This window comes from Phyllobates terribilis, unplaced genomic scaffold, assembly GCF_046119375.1.
Source record: "Phyllobates terribilis strain yellow unplaced genomic scaffold, ASM4611937v1 Scaffold_4__5_contigs__length_816908805, whole genome shotgun sequence".
Taxonomy (NCBI): Eukaryota; Metazoa; Chordata; class Amphibia; order Anura; family Dendrobatidae; genus Phyllobates; species Phyllobates terribilis.
In genome coordinates this window covers 584,529,025-584,548,620 of record NW_027362764.1, presented here as the reverse complement: position 1 = coordinate 584,548,620, position 19,596 = coordinate 584,529,025, and the positions used below count along the sequence as shown (strand labels likewise).

At 41.1% G+C, this 19,596-nt stretch overlaps 1 protein-coding gene across 4 annotated transcripts in view; it reads right to left on the bottom strand.

The window, feature by feature from the left end:
- Nucleotides 1-19,596, bottom strand: part of OSBPL1A (oxysterol binding protein like 1A) — a 192,139-nt gene that overhangs the window by 96,810 nt on the left and 75,733 nt on the right. For 3 of the 4 annotated variants that reach the window (XM_073679177.1, XM_073679176.1, XM_073679178.1), the window contains 5 exons: nucleotides 17,962-18,025; nucleotides 16,471-16,569; nucleotides 15,740-15,862; nucleotides 4,725-4,806; nucleotides 2,220-2,326 (listed from right to left, as the gene is read on the bottom strand). In XM_073679177.1, coding sequence (XP_073535278.1) covers nucleotides 2,220-2,326; nucleotides 4,725-4,806; nucleotides 15,740-15,862; nucleotides 16,471-16,569; nucleotides 17,962-18,025 — 475 coding nt within the window. Of the gene's footprint in view, nucleotides 1-161; nucleotides 454-2,219; nucleotides 2,327-4,724; nucleotides 4,807-15,739; nucleotides 15,863-16,470; nucleotides 16,570-17,961; nucleotides 18,026-19,596 lie in introns of those variants that run through there. The other variant, XM_073679179.1, reaches the window with a different exon arrangement.

Here is a 19,596-nt window from a genome sequence, read left to right as displayed (position 1 = left end):
AGATCCAAACCAATACAAGTATATTATAATTACATTATAAAGTACTCTGCCAGATATGACTGCAGGATAACACTGAACCCAGCATTATATGCCGACTCTACAGCACAAGCCATTACCTCCACAGAGGCAGATAAAGGACAGCAGAGCATAAAACACGTTACCTCTCAGGTGGGATCTGCACTTTCTCCTCCGTGGCACCTCCCGTACCGCTTTCCCAGCAGAATCCTATGCACCGTTATGTGCTGGCCAGCAATCTCCCTCCCTAATCCTCATCTCAGAAAAAAAATCCCTTGTACAGAGCACAAGCAGCTGCATGAGAAGGAAGCACAGCGTTCTCTGCTCCCTGCAAATCTTTACATGTAAGCAAATCTGCTATTGGCCTCACAGCACAACGTCTATTGGCTCCTTCTGCCCCCTGCAATTGTGCTCATTCCCTCAGTAAAGTCCCGGGATAAGACGCCTGTTCAGTCTACACTACATTTCATGCTCCTCTATGTGGAAAACCAAGCCAAATATTTAACACTTGGTAAACCACTGCAAATTTATTAACCTGAGAGGATTTGTACGTTGCCATAAATAGGACTTTTTTTTTTTTTTTAACCTGGCACAACTGCCGCTGTTCTCCTGAATCTGGCGGCTTATTTTTTGTTCCCGCACCACTTTATTCCTGATATATGGCCCACTTTCCCTGTATATAAATCTAGTCTTTTAAAAAGATAGCGGGCGGGGTCCGCAACTCTTCACTATGGGAGTCTTCCTGAGGATCACACCCACTTGGCTAAAAAGACAAGGCAAGAGAGGGACATAGCTCAGGAAAGGAAAGGTGCGAGAACAAAAATTCAACTATGCTGAATTCTGATCAACTGTGACATTTACAAAAGATTAACAAAAAAAAAATTATATAAATTCAAATATAACACACACACACACACACACTTACTTGAAACCAGTTTACATACACTATATAAAGAGACATATTCGTGTTCTTCTCAATATCTGACATGAAATCAGAATAAACCTTTCCCGTTTTAGGTCAATTAGGATTACCATCATTTTTAATATTTGCCAAATGCCAGAATAATGAGAGAGAGAGAATTTTTTAAGGCATTTTTATTACTTACTGCAATATCAAAAGTTTACATACACCAAGATTACTATGCCTTTAAACAATTCTGGACTGCCCATATGATGATGCCATGTGTTTGGAAGCTTCTGATAGGTTTATTGGCAACATCTGAGTTAATTAGAGACACACCTGTGGATGTATTTTAATGCACACCTGAAACACACTGCTTCTGCTTTCAACTGTTTAATATATATTATAATATATATATATATATATATATATATTTCAAGATAAGTGACAGAACCATTGCTATTAGGGCTTTTCTATATTCTCTCAATGATTGGCATGGGTTAGATGTCTGGAGTTCACACTGATACTGACAATGAAGGGGGTCACAGCACTGATTTGTTCAATGAACGCATGCGCATTTACCTGCGTGATCAGACGCAGCGAAAACACACTGCGTCCAAAGCGCTGCTATTACCTGATCATGGGCACATAGCCTTACAACTGATCTACTGTCATAACAAATCCACGCACTGTAATGTACTATATGCGAATAATTCTCTGAGGGTGTGGGCATTGGTGTGTGGATGTTGTGCGTATGGGCATTGGTGTGTGGCCATTGGTGTGTGGGTGTGGGCATTGGTGTGGATACTATTACTGTGTTGGTGACACTATTTTATTCTAACTACTGAAGAGGGAAATGTCAGCATGGTGGCGCCACTGTGTAGCGAGGGCTGCCTGCTGTGGGCACAACCATTTGTAGCAATTCCAGAGCATCATTTGAGCCACTTGGACAGGGCACTGAAGTCGCTGGTTACAATTGTCAGGATATAGTATGGCACCAGTTCACACAAAGTGCTAGGTGCCATGCACTTAAACCTTCCCATTAACAGATGATACGCATGATGAACAAAACTGTCAAAAAAGTAATGCAATGCCAACATGTTACATTGGACATGTGAAATATGAAGCTGCACATTCACCTATGCAAGAACAAAATGCATTGTACACAAATCTCACTACAAGAGGCATTGGGCAGGTTTTCTGCCTAATAACCAGAAGCTATTGTATATACATTGTATGAGCAGCGCAACACTGTTCTACTCAATTAGCAATTAAAGACAGGATTAATACACAATATACCAACCTTTTCATGCCGGGTAAAAAGAAGTAGACAGTCCGCTAGAGCTCTGCAGGTATCTTGGGAGGCAACAGATATGTTTCTCATTTGTTGCAGGGTAACTGGATTGATATCTGAAAAACACAAATGATAAATATAGATAAGTGGAATAAGGCAGAAAGAAAAGGAGAGCGGTTGATGAGAAAAATGGAGAATAGAGGGAATCCAAACAGAGAGAAGGAAACCGACAAGATATGCAGAGAAACAAAAAAGAGAAATTATCAATAAGAGTGAGTGTGTGTATATATACATGAGAGAGATATATAGAGATCTATATATCTATCTATCCACACACACATAATATAGCTTTTTTTTTTTTTTTTTTATACATACATACCATACACACGTGCGCGCAGAGGATATACAATCCGTTGATAAAATTGGTTAATCTAGGACACAGGTAGATCCTTATTAAAGTTTACCAAGGCATTTGAAAACCCTAATATTTTATCAGCCATTTCTGAATTCCCTTTTGTAAGAACAAAGTCAGTAGACTGTGAATAGCACATACATGTGCAATAGCCTTCTCCCACTTTCTGCACTGTACGTGGCAGCGTGTGGTTCTGGTTTCTATCCATGAACCGGGCAGATAAGTTATTGCACCCTCCTACATTGTTGGTTGTATAGTGCCGCTACAGTACATAGGACCTGATCTATTTAAATCAAAGATCATTTATACATTTTTGCCCTTTAGGTGAGTGCAGGGTCTGATTTTAGTTTTTCATTTTCTAAATTCCACTGGTAAAACACGGATGGCGTTTGATTTGTTATAGGCAATAGTTTCATTTTTCTCATAATCAGGGCTAAGCTGCAACACTGGACACATAATGGAAGAAAAAAATGTCATAGTTAGTATAAAATAATTGTCATCTTCCATTATGCACCGAGGTGCTTGCATTTCATTATGCAGGGTAAATATCAGCATGCTTTTCACACAACACATTTTCTATAATTTATCACTTCATTTACAAGTTTCATTTTTTGGTGAAGAATTAATAAACTCACAAAGCCATCTTTTACAGATTATTGCTAATCTCACAATGTATATTTTACTATACTATTCTTCTGTTAAAACAGATCCGAGAAGCCAAGTACTTTTGTAAGTTAATCAAATAAAAGGTTTATCTTCAGAGGATTAGGATAGATTTCTCTGCTTAAAGATTGAGGTCATCAATTCACAACCTAGTAAAGCTACTTTTCAGCCAAGCTGTACAGGGTTGTCATAGACGTTATCCTCAAAATGGTCAGTCCGGCTGCAGAGGCTACAATAGTACACCATCAACGCACAGACAAAGGCATAGAAAATTCATAAAAGCGTCTACATGCTGGAAACAAAAGCCCAATCAATGTTATTTTGCCATTATTTTATCAAATGCTCGCCATAGTTAATGACAAGAGACGGATATCTAAGAGTATCATCGTCATTAAATCTGTTCAGTCTCCTGATGGGGAGAGTCACATAAGAAATCGCAGAAAGAAGAAAGAAAAATGTTCTAAAAGTGTAACGATAATGATTGAAACGGATTCCGGTATACACCACCGTGCTTTCCTATAGTAAAGTGTATCCTCCGTAGGATTGTAAGAGCCACCGTCAGGGCAGGCAAACTGCTGGTACTGGGTATGATTGATACAGGACAAATGGATATTTCACGGCAATTTTAAATGAAAGTGAAGTTTTAAGTATTCACTATGCTCATCAATGTAGCAATGAGCTATAGGTCTTCTGTGCCTTATATTAAAAATCACACTGCTAGTTCAACTCAAAGGCCGAATTCATTGAAAATTACAGACACAACCTAACTTACACGGTCCTCAACAAATTTGAATAAGGTCCAGAAATGAGGGAAATTGCTAAGGATTCATAAAATGCACTGGATTTATTAGAAGTGTTTAACATTTTTAAGGCGCAATAAAAAAAGGACCTAAAAATAGCCATGTAAAGTAAACTAAGCAATAGGAGGTGTAAAATAGAGAAAAGCCCTTATACATCGAAGGGATTAAGCCAAAATTCTGGTGTAAATGACTCTGAAAGTCGCAGAATTTTTGAGCAATACAGAGTTGCGCAAAAATATAGCGATCTTTAACAGTTTCACACCAGTTTCCAACAAAATGGATGGAGCTGGGATGAAAACGTTCCTTATGTTGAAATCTTTCTCCATTCACTGACTGGAATAAGATTTCAGGCGTAGTGCGCGGAGGCATACCTCACTTGTCAGATGCTCCACTGATCATACCTGTGAATAGGTGAAAGATGTTTGTGGAATAACCTGATAGGTTCAGTACAAAGCCCAGAAGCATGCTTAATGTATGGTGGAAATGCCTATTCTATTTTTTTTTTTTTTAAATATGTGCGAATTGTATTTGTGTATATTCTTTTTTGCACAAGTTTGTCGCCATAATGACATCCTTTACTGAATATTCATGAATAGCCCATCTATACTCATTAAGTATGCAGCATGGACTTGGTCTTACCTTTGGAGTCCTCTGAAGTCCCTGAAGCACTGAGAAATGTGGAGATTTCTTCATCCAGTCTCCGATGACTGAGCTCAGCATTCTGTATAAAGATATAATCATTCAACCAAAATGTAAATATTTTTTTATTCTGCATTTCATTCCTATTCAGAACAAACTTGATAACAGAGAAAAGACAGTACAGAAGATTAATTTTGCATAACAGAAGCTCTATTTTAATGCTAATGAAATAAAATGGAAAAAAAAAAAAAGAACCTGTGACGCATTAGCATTCTAATTGTATGTCGTCGCCCCCCCCCCTCTTTCTACATAAAAAAAAAAAAAAAAAAAGTTGTGATTTTCTGGGGTTGTTGGTAGTTGGACTGACTGCAAACCCTTATATGAGAAGAGTTGCCTTTACAATGGATCGGTCAAGAAAATATCCTGCCCTTTCCCTGCCAGAACAGATTAGCTATTCTTCCAAAATACACAAGAAAATATTTGAAGCACTGCTGATACGTTCATTTTACATGATTAAATTCTGAACTGCTCATATTAAAAATGCAAAAAAAACAAAACAAACAAACCACACTTTAAAAAGGTCCCCTACACACATTAAGGGAAAGGACTGGCCAAGGATGTTCCCACTCTCCCTACATGGCAGATTACGAAATGAGCTGAGCATACACATGTATGGTAGAGTCAAAGCTGGGGTTCTGGTTAGGATTGCTGTTATTGTGAACAGTTAAGCAAGTTGAAGATGAAATGATCTCTACAAGGGCTAAAATTAAAGACACTATTCCTTTGTGTTTTAGGCAAAAGAAAAAAATATATCGTCATTTTTTACATTTTAAAAATTACAAAAAGGAAAATGGGCCGATGCAAAAGTTTGGGCACTCTTGGAGCTTTCTGTGCACAGATAACTTTGACCAAGGTTTCAGATCTTCATTATCCTGTTAGGGTTATGGTTTGTTCACCATCATCGTTGGGAAAGGCCAGGTGATGCAAATTTCCCAGCTTTATAAAAACCCAGTGTCCTCTAACCTAGTCTCAAAAAACAGCAGCCATGGGTTTTTCTATTCTAAGCAGCTGCCTAGCACTCTGAAAATTAAAATGGTGAAGGCCCACAAAGCAGGAAAAGGATATAAGAAAATGGAAACGTGTTTCAAGTTGCCCTTTTCTCAGCTCAAAAAGTAATTAAGATGGCAGTCAACAGGAATAGAGGAGATCAAGATAAGGTCTGGAAGACCAAGCAAAATTTCAGTGAGAGCTGCTCATAGGATTGCTAGAGAGGCAAATCAGAACCCCTTGACTGCAAAACACCTTCAGAATGATTTAGCAGACTCTGGAGTTATGGTACATTGTTCTACTGTTCAGAGACACCTGCACAAATATGGCCTTCATGGAAGAGCCATCAGAAGAAAACCTCTCCTGCGTCCTCACCATAAAATTCAGCGTCAGAAGTATGCAAAAGAACATCTAAACAAGCCTGATGCATTCTGGAAACAAGTTCTGTGGACCGATGAGGTTAAAATAGAACTTTTTGGCCACAATGATCCAAGGTATGTGTGGAGAAAAAAGGACACAGAATTTCAGGAAAAGAACATCTCACCAACTATTAAGCATGGGAGAGGATAAATCATGCTTGGGGGTTGTGTTGCAGTCAATGGCACAAGGAACATTTCACCGGGAGAGGGAAGAATGGATTCAATGAAATTTCAACAAATTCTTGATGCAAACATAACATCATCTGTAACAAAAGCTGTTGAAAAAAAAAAAGTAGGATGGCTTCTACAAATGTATAATGATCCTAAACACATGTCAAAATCCACTATAGACTACCTCAAAAGGTGCAAGCTGAAGGTTTTACAATGGCCCTCACAGTCGCCTGATCTGAACATTAAAAATATGTGGCTAGACCTCAAAATAGAAGTGAAAGCAAGACGACCCAGGAATCTCACAGAACTGGAAGAATTTTCAGAGGAAGAATGAATGAAAATCCCTCAAAACATATATACAGGTATACACATATACATACTAGCTATTGAACCCGTTCTACGCCTGGGTGGCGAGCATTTTTATTGCTATAATGGTCCCCCCCATCCTGCGCCCCCATCCTGTCATGTACTGTCCCCATCCTGGTATTTGTGCTACCCAATCCTGTTCCCCCATCCTGTTATGTGCTGCCCCCATCCTATCCTGGTATGCATGGCACCCCATCCCTCATCCTGGTATGCATGGCCCCCTCATCCCCAATCCTGGTATGCCTGGCACGCCTCATACCAAATCCGGGTATGCATGGCTCCCTCAGCCTTATGCTGGTATGCATGGTACCCCTCATTCCCATTCTGGCATGTATGGCACCCCTCATCCTGGTATGTATGGTACCCCTCATCCCCCAATCCTGGTATGCATGGTACCCCCTCATCCCTATCACGCTACACACACAAAAAATAAACACATACTCACCTTTCTTCCCTGTACTACAGCGCTGCATCCCGTTCTGCCGGAGGCCTGGGGATGAGTGTGGCGCCGGAGTACACGCGTGCCCATACCGTGCTGTCCGGCACCATTTTGCTGAAGACACACTGCAAATGAGTCTTCAGTAAAATGGAGCTGGGACAGCGCGCTATGCGCATGCGCTGATTCCGGCACCGCACTCCTGCCCCGGTCAGAACAGAGGCGCCGCGGCAACACTCCTCCCAGTCAGGTAAGTATGCAAGTATGGCACCGGAGATCACGGTATGCGTTCAGTGCCTACGCATACCTCGATCTCCGGCGCCATACACTCCTCTTACCTGTAATGCGTTCTTCTGTCTGCAGCCAGACTGCGCAAGTGCGTCGCGCTTGAACATTCTATAAAGGCTTCGGATAGAGGAACGCTTGTAGCATTATATTATAGATGTACACACACACACATACACACATACATACATACATACAGTGGGGAGAATAAGTATTTGATACACTGCCAATTTTGCAAGTTTTTCATACAAAAAATGGAGAGGTCTGTAATTTTTATCGTAGGTACACATCAACTGTGAGAAATAGAATCTAAAAATAAAAATGGAAAATCACATTGTATGATTTTTACATAATTAATTTGCATTTTATTGCATGAAATAAGTATTTGATACAATAGGAAAACAGAATTTAGTATTTGGTACAGAAACCTCTGTTTGCAATTACAGAGGTCAGACGTTTTCTGTAGTTCTTCACCAAGTTTGCACACTGCAGCAGAGATTCTGGCCCACTCATCCATACAGATCTTCTCCAGATCTTTCAGGTTTCGGGGCTGTCGCTGGGCAACAGTTTAATCTTCAGATTTTCTATTGGGTTTAGGCTTGGAGACTGGTGTGTTTTGGGTTACTGTCATGCTGGAAGATCCAGTCACGACCCATCTTCAATTAACTTACTGAGGGAAGGAGGTTGCCAGCCAAAATCTCGCAATACATGACCCCATCCATCCTCTCTTCAATACAGTGCAGTCGTCTTGTCCCCTTTGCAGAAAAGCACCCCCAAAGTATGAGGTTTCCCCCACCATGCTTCACGGTTGGGACTATGTTCTTGGGGTTGTACTCATCCTTCCTCCTCCAAAAACATTTTCACTCATCGATACCAAAAAGTTCTATTTTAGGCCCAACTCACCACATGACCTTGTCCCATGCCTCCTCTGGATCACCCAGATAATCATTGGTGAACGTCAAACAGGCCTGGACATGTGCTGGTGTGATCAGGGAACCTTGCGTGCCCTGCAGGATTTTGATCCATGACAGCGTAGTGTGTTACTAAGGTAATGTTTGAGACTGTGATCCCAGCTCTCTTCAGGTCATTGACCAGGTAGTCCCGTGTAGTTCTGGGTTGATTCTGGACCTTTCTCAGAATCATCCTTACCCCATGAGGAGAGATCTTGCATGGAGCCCCTGACCGAGGAAAATTGACAGTCATCTTGTGTTTCTTCCACTTTCTAATAACTGCGCCAACACTTGTTGCCTTCTCAACAAGTTGCTTGCCTATTGTCCTGTAGCTCTTCACAGCCTTGTGCAGGTCTACAATTTGGTCCTTAGACAGCTCTTTGGTCTTGGCCATGGTGGAAAGGTTGAGTGTGATTGATTGTGTATGGACAGGTGTTTTTATACAGGTAATGAGTTCAAACAAAAGCAATTAATACAAGTAATGAGTGTTCCACATTAACAGAGCAGCTCTTCTTCCAGGCTGCTCTGTCAACAAGGCGTGACTGCCCACTCTACGCTGACTGACAGCTGGCTTCCTGCAGTTAGGCAGTCATGCCCCATCAACAGAGCAGAGCAAAAGAGAAGCCGCTGCTCTGGCAAAGTGACGTCAGCAGAAGCTACAGACTCGCTATCAGGAGTAGTCCGTGCTCTGTGTCGGCAGAGATCTGTGCTGGGCACAACAGGCAGGCAGTTAGCAACTTCCTGCCTGTTAGTTCTTAAGCACACAGTAACGTTACACAACGTCTCCACAGTTGCTACTCTGACCTTTAATATTTCAAGGACTTCGCATCATTTTATATGACAAATGGGAAACAAATTATTTCTTATGGGAAAAAAAAAAAAAACACAGCTAAGTCAAAGCCGATCCAAGCGGCAATTATCTTATAACATCCTGATCCACTGCTCAAGGTGACACATTTCTCTAGTTTCATTGCATTAATGTTTTAGCACAGAGTAAATTTAGCTAACTGACGAAAGGAGAAAGGTTTTAGTGTTGAGTGCAATGACAATCAGGGACTGGATGACTCCACATGGAAGAGAGAAAGGCTACCTGAAAATGAATGCTGTGTGACTGCTGGGATATGTAGTCTTACAACAACTGGATCATTGTAATGCAGCTTTTCAGAATATTTTCCCAAAAATTGCAGATGCAACAGAATGCCATGGATTAATAAAGGGAATCAGTCACCAAGTGTTTGCCACCTAGTCTGAGAGCAGCATAATGTAGGGGCAGACACTTTAATTCCAGCAATTTGTTTAGCAGCAAGAGATCACTAGAGGACTAGTATACTTGCTGCCAAGTAGTCCTCCATATTCATGAGCTCTGTATAACCCCGCCCCCATCACAGATTGGCAGCTTTCTGCCTCTGCACAGTGCACACAGAAAGCTGAAAATCAGTGGTGTGGGCAGGGTTATACAGGGCTCAGCATTCAGAGAACTGGGAGATCTACAGCAGAGAAAAGTGATTTTCTCAAAATTGCATCAAGCAGCCCAGGAAGTGGTACATCACTGGAATCAAGGTATCTGCCCCTATATCATGCCACTCTCAGATGGGGTTGAAAAAAAACTGGTGACAGTTTCCTTTTAAATACATCACAGTTAATGAGCACTCTCACTGCCAAGTTCCGCTGGCATTGATCAGAGGTGAAAAGACAGTATCAAGAGACTGGTTCTCAGATGCACCATAAAGTACATTTATTGATATATCAGTGTACATTCATCTATTGTTGCCTTCCACATAATTTGCAACATATATTACTGTTAATGGAACAGTCTAGACAAATGAGAGGTGCACTCACCACACATCGGGACATCTGTGTTCACACTAGACAGCTAAATATACAGCTAGTATAAACCGCCTATGGCTCCCAAACTGTCCATTTTACAGTTATCTTCTACGTGTCTATTTAAAAGGGGTTTTCCACTTTAGACAATTCTTACTTTTTAAAAGCCCAGAACGATCAGCTGATATCTGGGAAAACCTGGCTAGTGGGTTTATAATTTTGCTGCAGCACCACTAGAGGTGAAAATTAATTTGTTTTAAGACTAGAGCGCTTCAACGGATAGAGAGGAGTTTCTAGTTTATTATCTATCACAGAAGGCTTATGAAAGGACTGCAATAGGACGACTTTAGCCTACGCTTCAAATTGAAAGCTTACTCCGCTTTATGTATTTAACCATCTCCTGACCTGCGCACTTCTCGGAGGTCTTTTGAGCAATCGGTGGAAAACCAAAAGACCAGGACTGACAGCCGATCTCCTGGCAATTAACAGGCTTGCAAAAAACCCCCAAAAACTTCATGAGGAGAGTATTAAACAACCACTGAGCGTATCCCTTCACATCAGGTATCAGATTAATCAGCATTACGGCGCCATTATAGCCATGCCTTTTGTTTATATTGCTAAATCCTGATGACAGGTTTCCTTTAAAAAAAAAAAACCCTGAAAGTTTAGTTACTTTTGCTTCACAGAATCCTTAATCAGGATTGTGGTTTCCATAATAGCGTGAAATATGTTAATACTAGATAGGTATCTTACCATATAGGTATCTATACCCAGTGCCCCCATAAATCTCTACCCTTTTCTCAAGATACCGTCCAACATGTAATCTCTATTCCTCACAAGATAGCCTTTTATTGATTTCATTTATAATTGAAATAAGAATCTTTAAGATTTCTCTTATGTATCCCCCATACGCGGGCCATGTGGTAGCCAGCGAAGTGAGGATCAGTAGAGGGTATATATGGGGAGAGATGGATAAACCGGCCAGAGAAGTTGAGTGTAGATTGCAAGTGTGTTAGATGAGAAACATGGCATAACCCCCAAGGCAGTAGACACATCTATCGCATGATAATACTGCTCAGCATAAAGGAGTTCACTCCAACAGATTTGTTGGAAAACCTTTAGGCTGTGTGCCCACATTGAGCTTTTGGTGAGTTTTTTGATGCTGAGTATTTTCACTGCGTCAAAAACACAGCATCTTACAGTCCCAACAAAGTGGATGGCTCTTAAAGAAATCTCCTGCCCACTGGGCTTCATTTTTACTTAGTGTAAACTGACCTGCGGTGTGTGTTTCAAATATGCATCATTTTAATTTCTCTTGCGGGTGTGAAGATTTTCCCTATAGAATAGCAGCAGATGCGGAAAATCCGCAGGTAAAATATCGCATGTGTGTTTACCAGGGCTGTGGAGTCTGTAAGGCAAACCTTCGACTCCGACTCCTCAATTTCCATGACACCGACTCCAACTCCGACTCCATGACTCCGACTTCTTCATACATGGCTCATGTTTAAGTGATAAATTTACTGTAGCACAGATTGATCTCAGCTAAAAGTCTAGACCCTTAGATCAGGAATAGGACAGACATTTATAGGACATTTCATAACTTTCCCAAATTCTAATGAAAAAAATATTCCCCACAAACTGCTACTGTACTCAATTCATTATATATTTTAGGAGTCTGAGTTGGTCCATTTTATTCCGACTCAGACTCCATCAAAATGGGCTCCGACTCCACAGCCCTGGCGTTTACACTATGAAAAAGCACTAAAACGCATGTCAGCTGAATATGACTATATCCATAAAAAGTTTTGTCAAAAGACAAATACCGGGAAAAAAACAAAAACGAAGCGGCTTTGTTTAAAACATGGCATACCAACAAGAGACAAAAAAATGTAACATCATAAACGTGAAAAAAATGCATGTAAAAAAAATAAATACATTTAAAATGGCAATGAAAAGTCACTAAAAGGTCATCGTGGAAACGTAGCCTAAAAGGAAGCTACTTAAAGAATATAGCAGCACAGAACACGTCACTCTACTTAAAAGGAACCTGTCAGGTCCCCCATGTCCTCCAACCCAGTAGCATTCACATGTGTGTGATTAAACTCTCTCCCTAACCATCCTTGTATAACATAATTCAGTTAAATCAATGCTATATAAGAGCATTTATAATATCCCTGTTTCCTATTCTAATGAGGGCTTTGACTAGTCAATGAGGCGTTCGTTGCCCCAGACTAGTCAGCCCTCTTTCCATGTTATAAACAAAAAAATCGAAGTGATATACATAGAGAAAATAGGTCACAAGCATAAAAAAACAAGGAAGGGGGAGAGGAAGCAGGTATTGGGACAGCAAAGGAGAGAAATGGATGAGACAAACTGACAAAATGCAACCCCACATCTGTACAGGAACAAGAATCATAGGTGATATACATAGAGAAAATAAGTCATTAAAAAAAAAATGAACAAAAACCTATATAGGGAAACCAGGACTTTAGAGTGCAAAAGAAAAAAATAAATGAACCAGACTGACAATGCAACACCATATTTATATATGACCAAGAGCAGTGAGCGATATACATAAAGAGAATAGTTACTTAAAGGAAACCCTTTCCCATTTCATGTTGTCAGCAATGGCACCACATGGAAGAGAAATGTCCCAAGACCGGAGAAAGAAAACAGTTTCTTTCAAAACATGCCAACAATAGGACCATCAACTCAATAGTCTACCCTTGTGTATTAAAATTAGTAACATTGACCCCTCCACTTACTTATACCTCCATGAAATTTTAAATTTGTAGGAAATATGTTTTTCCTATTTTTCATTTTCTAATCCTTGGAAATACATAGGAAAATACATAATATGCGGTTTACCCTATAATGAGCATTCAAATACAGATAAACCTCATTACTGGGCCTCCCTACCAGCCCAACACCTGTGAGAACAGATTGATATTTATCTCGGCGACATTAAGAAAGCAAAGCTTCGTGAGAGTCATCATTGTGCTTCGCACACAATACACTGATTGTCAAATATGGCTTGTGCACCCAAAACAATGTGTCTGGAAAAATCTCATGGATCAGAATGTCTGACCAAAGGAGAAGATGACATCACAGCACCAGCTAGAGATATCTTCAATTGTTGTTGAAGCTCGAAGCAAAGCCTTTACATACATTTCTGTCACAGATTTAATTTTGGATAATTCCATAGAATAAATTTTTCTAAAGTTTTTTGTGTACATTATTTGCCTTAAAAGATCTTTTCAGTCTCAGTCTGAGTGGGTCATGACAAATGAATTCAGCACTTGAGCACACACTCACAAGCTGCAGGAGTGGGGTGTACAAAGATCCCCAACATGTCTGGTAGGGAACAGGTAAGGGAAATACGGTCCATACCATTTATAAAAGATTTGTGGACATGAAAGAGCTGAACCCCCAGCTTTTATAAGCTGATCTAAACTTATGGAGCTCAGTAAAACAAAAATGACGGCCTGTCCTTAGGAATAAAACAAAACATCAATGTTTGATCAATGTCCTCTGACTACTACTCAGAATCACAAGTGACTAGGGCAACAGAGTAGAGACGCAGGACCTTCATTCTGATAATCACTAAGGGTCAGAACCAGTTAAAGTTAGGTCTTCTTGGAGCAAAACAGTGATGGTCTATTCAGTGGCGTACATAGAAATCACAGGGCAGCACAGCAAAATTCTGATTGCACCCTCACCTCTCGAAATAAAGATAGCTATACTTCTCTATATGATATTTATTAAAAAAAAATTTGTAGGGTGGAGGGGGAAGCCAATTATAAATCAGGAGAAGGATATGTATTGTAACATGTACACAGCGATTATGTCCCTATCTAAGGTCCTTAATGATCTCACCAGAGACACCCTTTTATGGCCATTACAGGGTATAATTCTTCCAAAAATGCCCCAACACACACGAGTACGGTATTACCACAGTGAACCCTCCACCACCACACGTACAGTAGGATGACTCCACAGTGCCACTAATGCAATATAAAATAGCCCCACAGCATGATGCCCTCAAGGTTCCCTGCCCCCCATAGTATGATATACCCATAGTCGCCCCCCCCTACCGCACGCACGCACGCATGCACACTATGATGGCTTGTCAGTAAAGCCCCCGTCTCACATAGCGAGATCGCTAGCGAGATCGCTGCTGTGCCACGGTTTTGGTGACGCAACAGCGACCTCACCAGCGATGTCGCTATGTGTGACACTTTGCAGCGATCAGCCCCTGCTGTGAGGTCGCTGATCGCTGCAGAATGTCCTGGACCTTTTTTTGGTCGTTGCCCTCCCGCTGGTCAGCACACATCACTGTGTGTGACCAGCGGGAGCAACGATCAGGCTGGTAACTATGATAAACATCGGGTTACTAGGGGCACACGCGCACTTAGTAACCCGCTGTTTATCATGGTTACGAGCCTGCTAAAGTGAGTGGTAACCTCCCGCTCACCGTAGCAGAGTGGTAACCATGATAAACAGCGGGTTACTAGGTGCGCGTGTGCCCCTAGTAACCCAATGTTTATCATGGTTACCAGCCTGCTCCTGCTTCAGCAGGCTGTTAACCAAGAGCAGGACATCGCTGCTCCCCTGATCGTTGGTGAGCCTGCCTGTTTGACAGCTCACCAGCGACCACATAGCGACGCAGCAACGATCCCTGACAGGTCGTATCGTTGTCGGGATCGTTGCAGCGTCGCTAAGTGTGACGGAGCCTTAAGATAGCTTCCACAGCCGCCAAAGCTCACTACTCATTATGAGGACTCCCACAGTCCCCGCAAAGATATTCAATATAATGGCCCACACAATAAAAGGGCCCTCACAATTACCGAAAAAAAATGTATAGATATGTTCAAATGGCCCTTACTCCAACTACAAAAAGGTCTAAGTGTGTGAAATAAATGAAAAAAAAAAAAAAAAAGACACCGTTAGTCTGAAATACTGTTCTAGTCCTGCACCTTCAAAGAAAAAAAAAAGAAAAAATGTACACAAATACAAAAATGTGCTTTGTCAGGAAAGGGGGAAAATAGTCCAAACTGGTTACAGAGTAACAAACTTTTTTTGTAATTGAATATCCTCCTCCAGGCATTACAAGTTATTAATTTTGTAACAAACTTCATTGCCTCATTTAGCTTACTTTTATTCCAAACACTAGGCTGCTTCATTGCAAAGTTCACGCTTCTTTTTAAACTCCTTTCAACTGCTGCTCAGCAAATATCCATACATGATGTTGGAACAATGTACGGGACTTTCCCTGTCTAAGCCTATCTGCTCCCCATCCTTGAACTCAGATTGTGTGAGTGACAATCAAAGTAATATTCAATAAAGGGATTTAAGATGGCATCCAGTAGAAAACTGAACGCCATGTTCTGAAATTTAAGCAGCCGCTCTGTCTTGCAGAAGACTCAATTGATTATAAACTCAATGGTATTTATCATTAAATATTATTATGAGAAATTCAGACTCCGCACAAGTTATTTAGGCAGCCCGGCAGATTACCTCAAGCGACTTCTTTAAGTCTCCAACATGCACCAGGTCTTCATCTTCATCATCACTGAGCTGATCATGAGAACAGTAGTGAGTGCTGTAAGCTGAATGCTCCTCAATGGCTGCCAGCCAGTCCTGTAAGGAAAGTATTGATGTAAAAGCACATTTCGACCCCAGTAATCGGGAAACATAAGTAATTATGAGTAGCACTTATTCAATTACAATATACCAAATTTGCAAAGGTTTCAGAAGGTTAAAGGGAATCTTTCAGTAGAAGAAAAACCGGCAACATGATTCAGAGCCTGGTGGCGCGATTGCAGCCAGGTATGTTGTACTCTGAAAAGCTTTCCCTGAAACACCACAAAATAGTTTGAAAATCTGGCTGGGCACTAGATAGAAAAAGTCTGGTCTCTCAATGTCTTCCCCATCTGGCATTTCTACGCACTTCTTCAGTTGACGGACAGGTTTCTGTCACCCATGCAATCGTGCAGCCAGGCTCAGATTCACGCTGTCAGTCTTTCGGGCAGCATGAATCGAATGACAAATTCCATTCAAGTGAAGTAGTAAGTAAAACAGGAACACAAATAGATTGCAATTACCCAGCATCTAGACAGTAATGATTGACATTTAACATGTACTATAATGGGGCATATCGTACAAGCCTTACATCATGCCCTTTGTTGTCAAATTCTAGTGAAGCACATTTTTTTGTTGATTCACAAATTACCCCTAACAATACATACCTCCCTTGTATGCTTAAGGTTTTTGGTAAAAACTTTGAAATGGTGGATGCTGTCATCAAAGCATTTTACAGAGAAAGACACGCTGTCTGAGGACTTCACCTGCAGAGAAAAAGTATTTTATGAGACTATACACACACACACACACACACACACACATTAAAACTCATAAGGGTATGTTCACACACAGTATATGACCCTGTCCCTGGTCATACACTCACCCTCCGGCACCTTCACTGTTTTCAGGTGCCGCCATCTTGTGACATAGCTTCTGACTTCCAGCCAGTCAGAAGCTACTATGTCACAAGCTCTCATTACAAGTCTATGAGAGCCAGAACGAAGCTAGAATGAGGCTGTCAGACTTGTATTGAAAAGTGACTTCCAGCACACTCCACGAAACACTGGAGCAGCCAAAAAGGAACTTTTCGCTGGAAAAGGATGAAGGCGGCGGCAGGTGAGTATCAGACAGGGGAATTACATTTAAAAGCACCACTCCAGCAGTGCAATAAAAAAATAAAAGTGGTGCTTTAAGTGAACTGTACCTCAACTATTGAATAGCACATTTCTTTTTGCATTAGCCTGAACAGCTACAGATCTGTCATGTGCAATAAATCAAACGTTTCTTGTTTTTAAAAGAACTTTAAGACATGTCAAAAGATGACTTTCCATAACTCTTTTTTCTATGGAATGTGACAACATATGCCGTTGATCTGCTCTTTAAAAGAAAAAATAAATAAAATTAAACATTTAACATTCACTAAAAAGGGGTTATCTGGTAGGTATTTTTAAAGGACTTTATCGCCATCTTTAAAAGGGGTTGTCTGGTCAAAAGTGATAAGACTGCAGTCAATCTGTGTGACTGAGCATTATGAATCCCCCCAGTGCACGCACTGTGCGCTGCAGGGGTTTGCCGGTTTCAGACCTGGGACTGGAGGGTATGTATGAGTTATGCATACCCCCCCTCAGGCCAGTTGGCGCTGCCTCGCTCCATATACTCGCACGGAGTGTATGGAGAACGAGGCCGCGTCCACTTCTCTGCAGTGTCCATCACCCCTCCGGAAACCGGATGTCACAGTGTGTCACTTACCACAGCTACTGTCACAGCAATCACCTGAGGACATCCTGGTTCAGTAGAGGTGATGAAGACGTTATCACACCTTTAGGTGCCACATCAAAGTCATTGCTTCGAACACCACAGTCTCTTTCCCAGAAATGAATAGTCAACAAGGGGCAGTGATCGAAGCAGTGTGAGTGACACCAGAACTCACCCTGATGACGATTCATTTGAGGACGGTGACAGCAGCGCAACCCCACAGCTTCACGCACACAAGGTCATTGTTATATTTCATTAAATCACCCGTAAGGACTTTGAAGTCCATTAGTCACAAGACTTTTATCATTTGATATAGAACAGTTTGATAAAACACACTGGCTTGGTAAAAACCAAAACGATGAAAAAAATTCTTCACCACATCATGATTAATCAGTTCTTACCGTGCAAATAGCTTGTGTTAGGTGTTTGCAGCCCTGCCGGTACACACCGTTAATTACATCTGACCTAAAGAAAAAAATATATATATAATTAAAGAAGAAAAGGAGTAGAATAATTATGTGCAAAAGAGGTCTAACATACAAAACTTACAATTATTTCCTTGGCTTAAAGGGTGGATGGATATAAAGCAAATAAGAAGCAGGCAGAAGGATGGGGCAAGTCTTGTCACAAAGCACAACTAAACCTAAAGCAGGTTGTTTATATGTTGCAAGCACTTTATCTGCCCGCAGAGATCAGAGGGGATCTGGGTCCTGAGACGCCAATCGATAGCTCAAAAGTTGCCTGAGCGCACAGAGCCAAATGAGGATTAAATAGAACGCAAAAGGTTATGTGCGCACTCATATAGAACCTGCCGTTCTCCTGTCTCCAAGCTTATGGCTGCGTATATCGGACAAGACTTGCCAATGTAAGTCAAAGGGTGAGAGACAAACAACAGACAGCACGGATCATGCGTGTGCCATACGATTTTTACACACACATCTCAAAAGGAACCAAGAAATGTTATCCGCCAAGCAAAGTTCTGCCAAAGCAAGGAAGTTCACAGCCAGAACCCACAGAATAGATGAAATAGATAGATATCCTGCAGATATATAATTTCACAAGCCCTGTGCATATTATAAACTTGCATCCTTTAGTGCCTTTCATGGGGCACTAAAAGGTGTTTAGGCTTGTTTCACATAGTAAATAAATGACATAAAATAGGAGGGACCCCACATAATTTTATGAACCAGCAAAGTTAAAGCACACAGCTGTAAGCTGATATTATCAGGCTGGGAAGGTCCCTGGTTATTGTACCCTTCCCAGCCTAAAATTACCAGCCCGCAGAGATGCCAGTAGAGGCGCATCACATTAGATGCAATTCTGGCGCTTCATTCTTACAGATTGCCCTAGTGCAGTAGCAATTGGGGTAATGGGGCTTGGGGTTGATGTCAGCTGTGATTTGTCCAAAATCACAGCTGACACCAAGCCCTAGGGTTAGTAATGGAGAGGTGTCTATCAGACACCCCCTTTACTAACCCAGTAATCAAAAATAAAAACCACACATACACACAAAAAATACTTTATTCGAATAAACACTCCCCGACACTTTCCCTGGTTCATAAGATTTTGGACAAATCACAACTGATATCAACCCCAAGCCCCATTACCCAGATTGTCACTTCATCATGGCATTCAGGAGGAGCGAAGCACCAGAATTGGCACATCTAATGTGATGTGATACTTCTGGGGTGGCTGTGGGCTGGTATTTTTAGGCTGGGAAGGACCCAATAACCAGGGAGCTTCCCAGCCTGATCATATCATCCCACAGTTGTTTGTTTTACCTTTACTGGTTTCATAAAATAGGGGGCATTTCGTGTTAATTTTTTTTTCATTTATTTATTAGGTTAAACAAGCCTAAAAACCCTTTAAAAATGCATTGCATATGCATGTCATATGGTTGCTAGGCGAGAAAAAAACTTGCATACCACGAACATAAACCATACGGATTCCGTTCGTCCAACTTTTCAGTATGAACATTGGAGTGATTTTTAATACGCTGATGTGAGCGAACCCAAATGCTGAGCTAGCTTTCCATG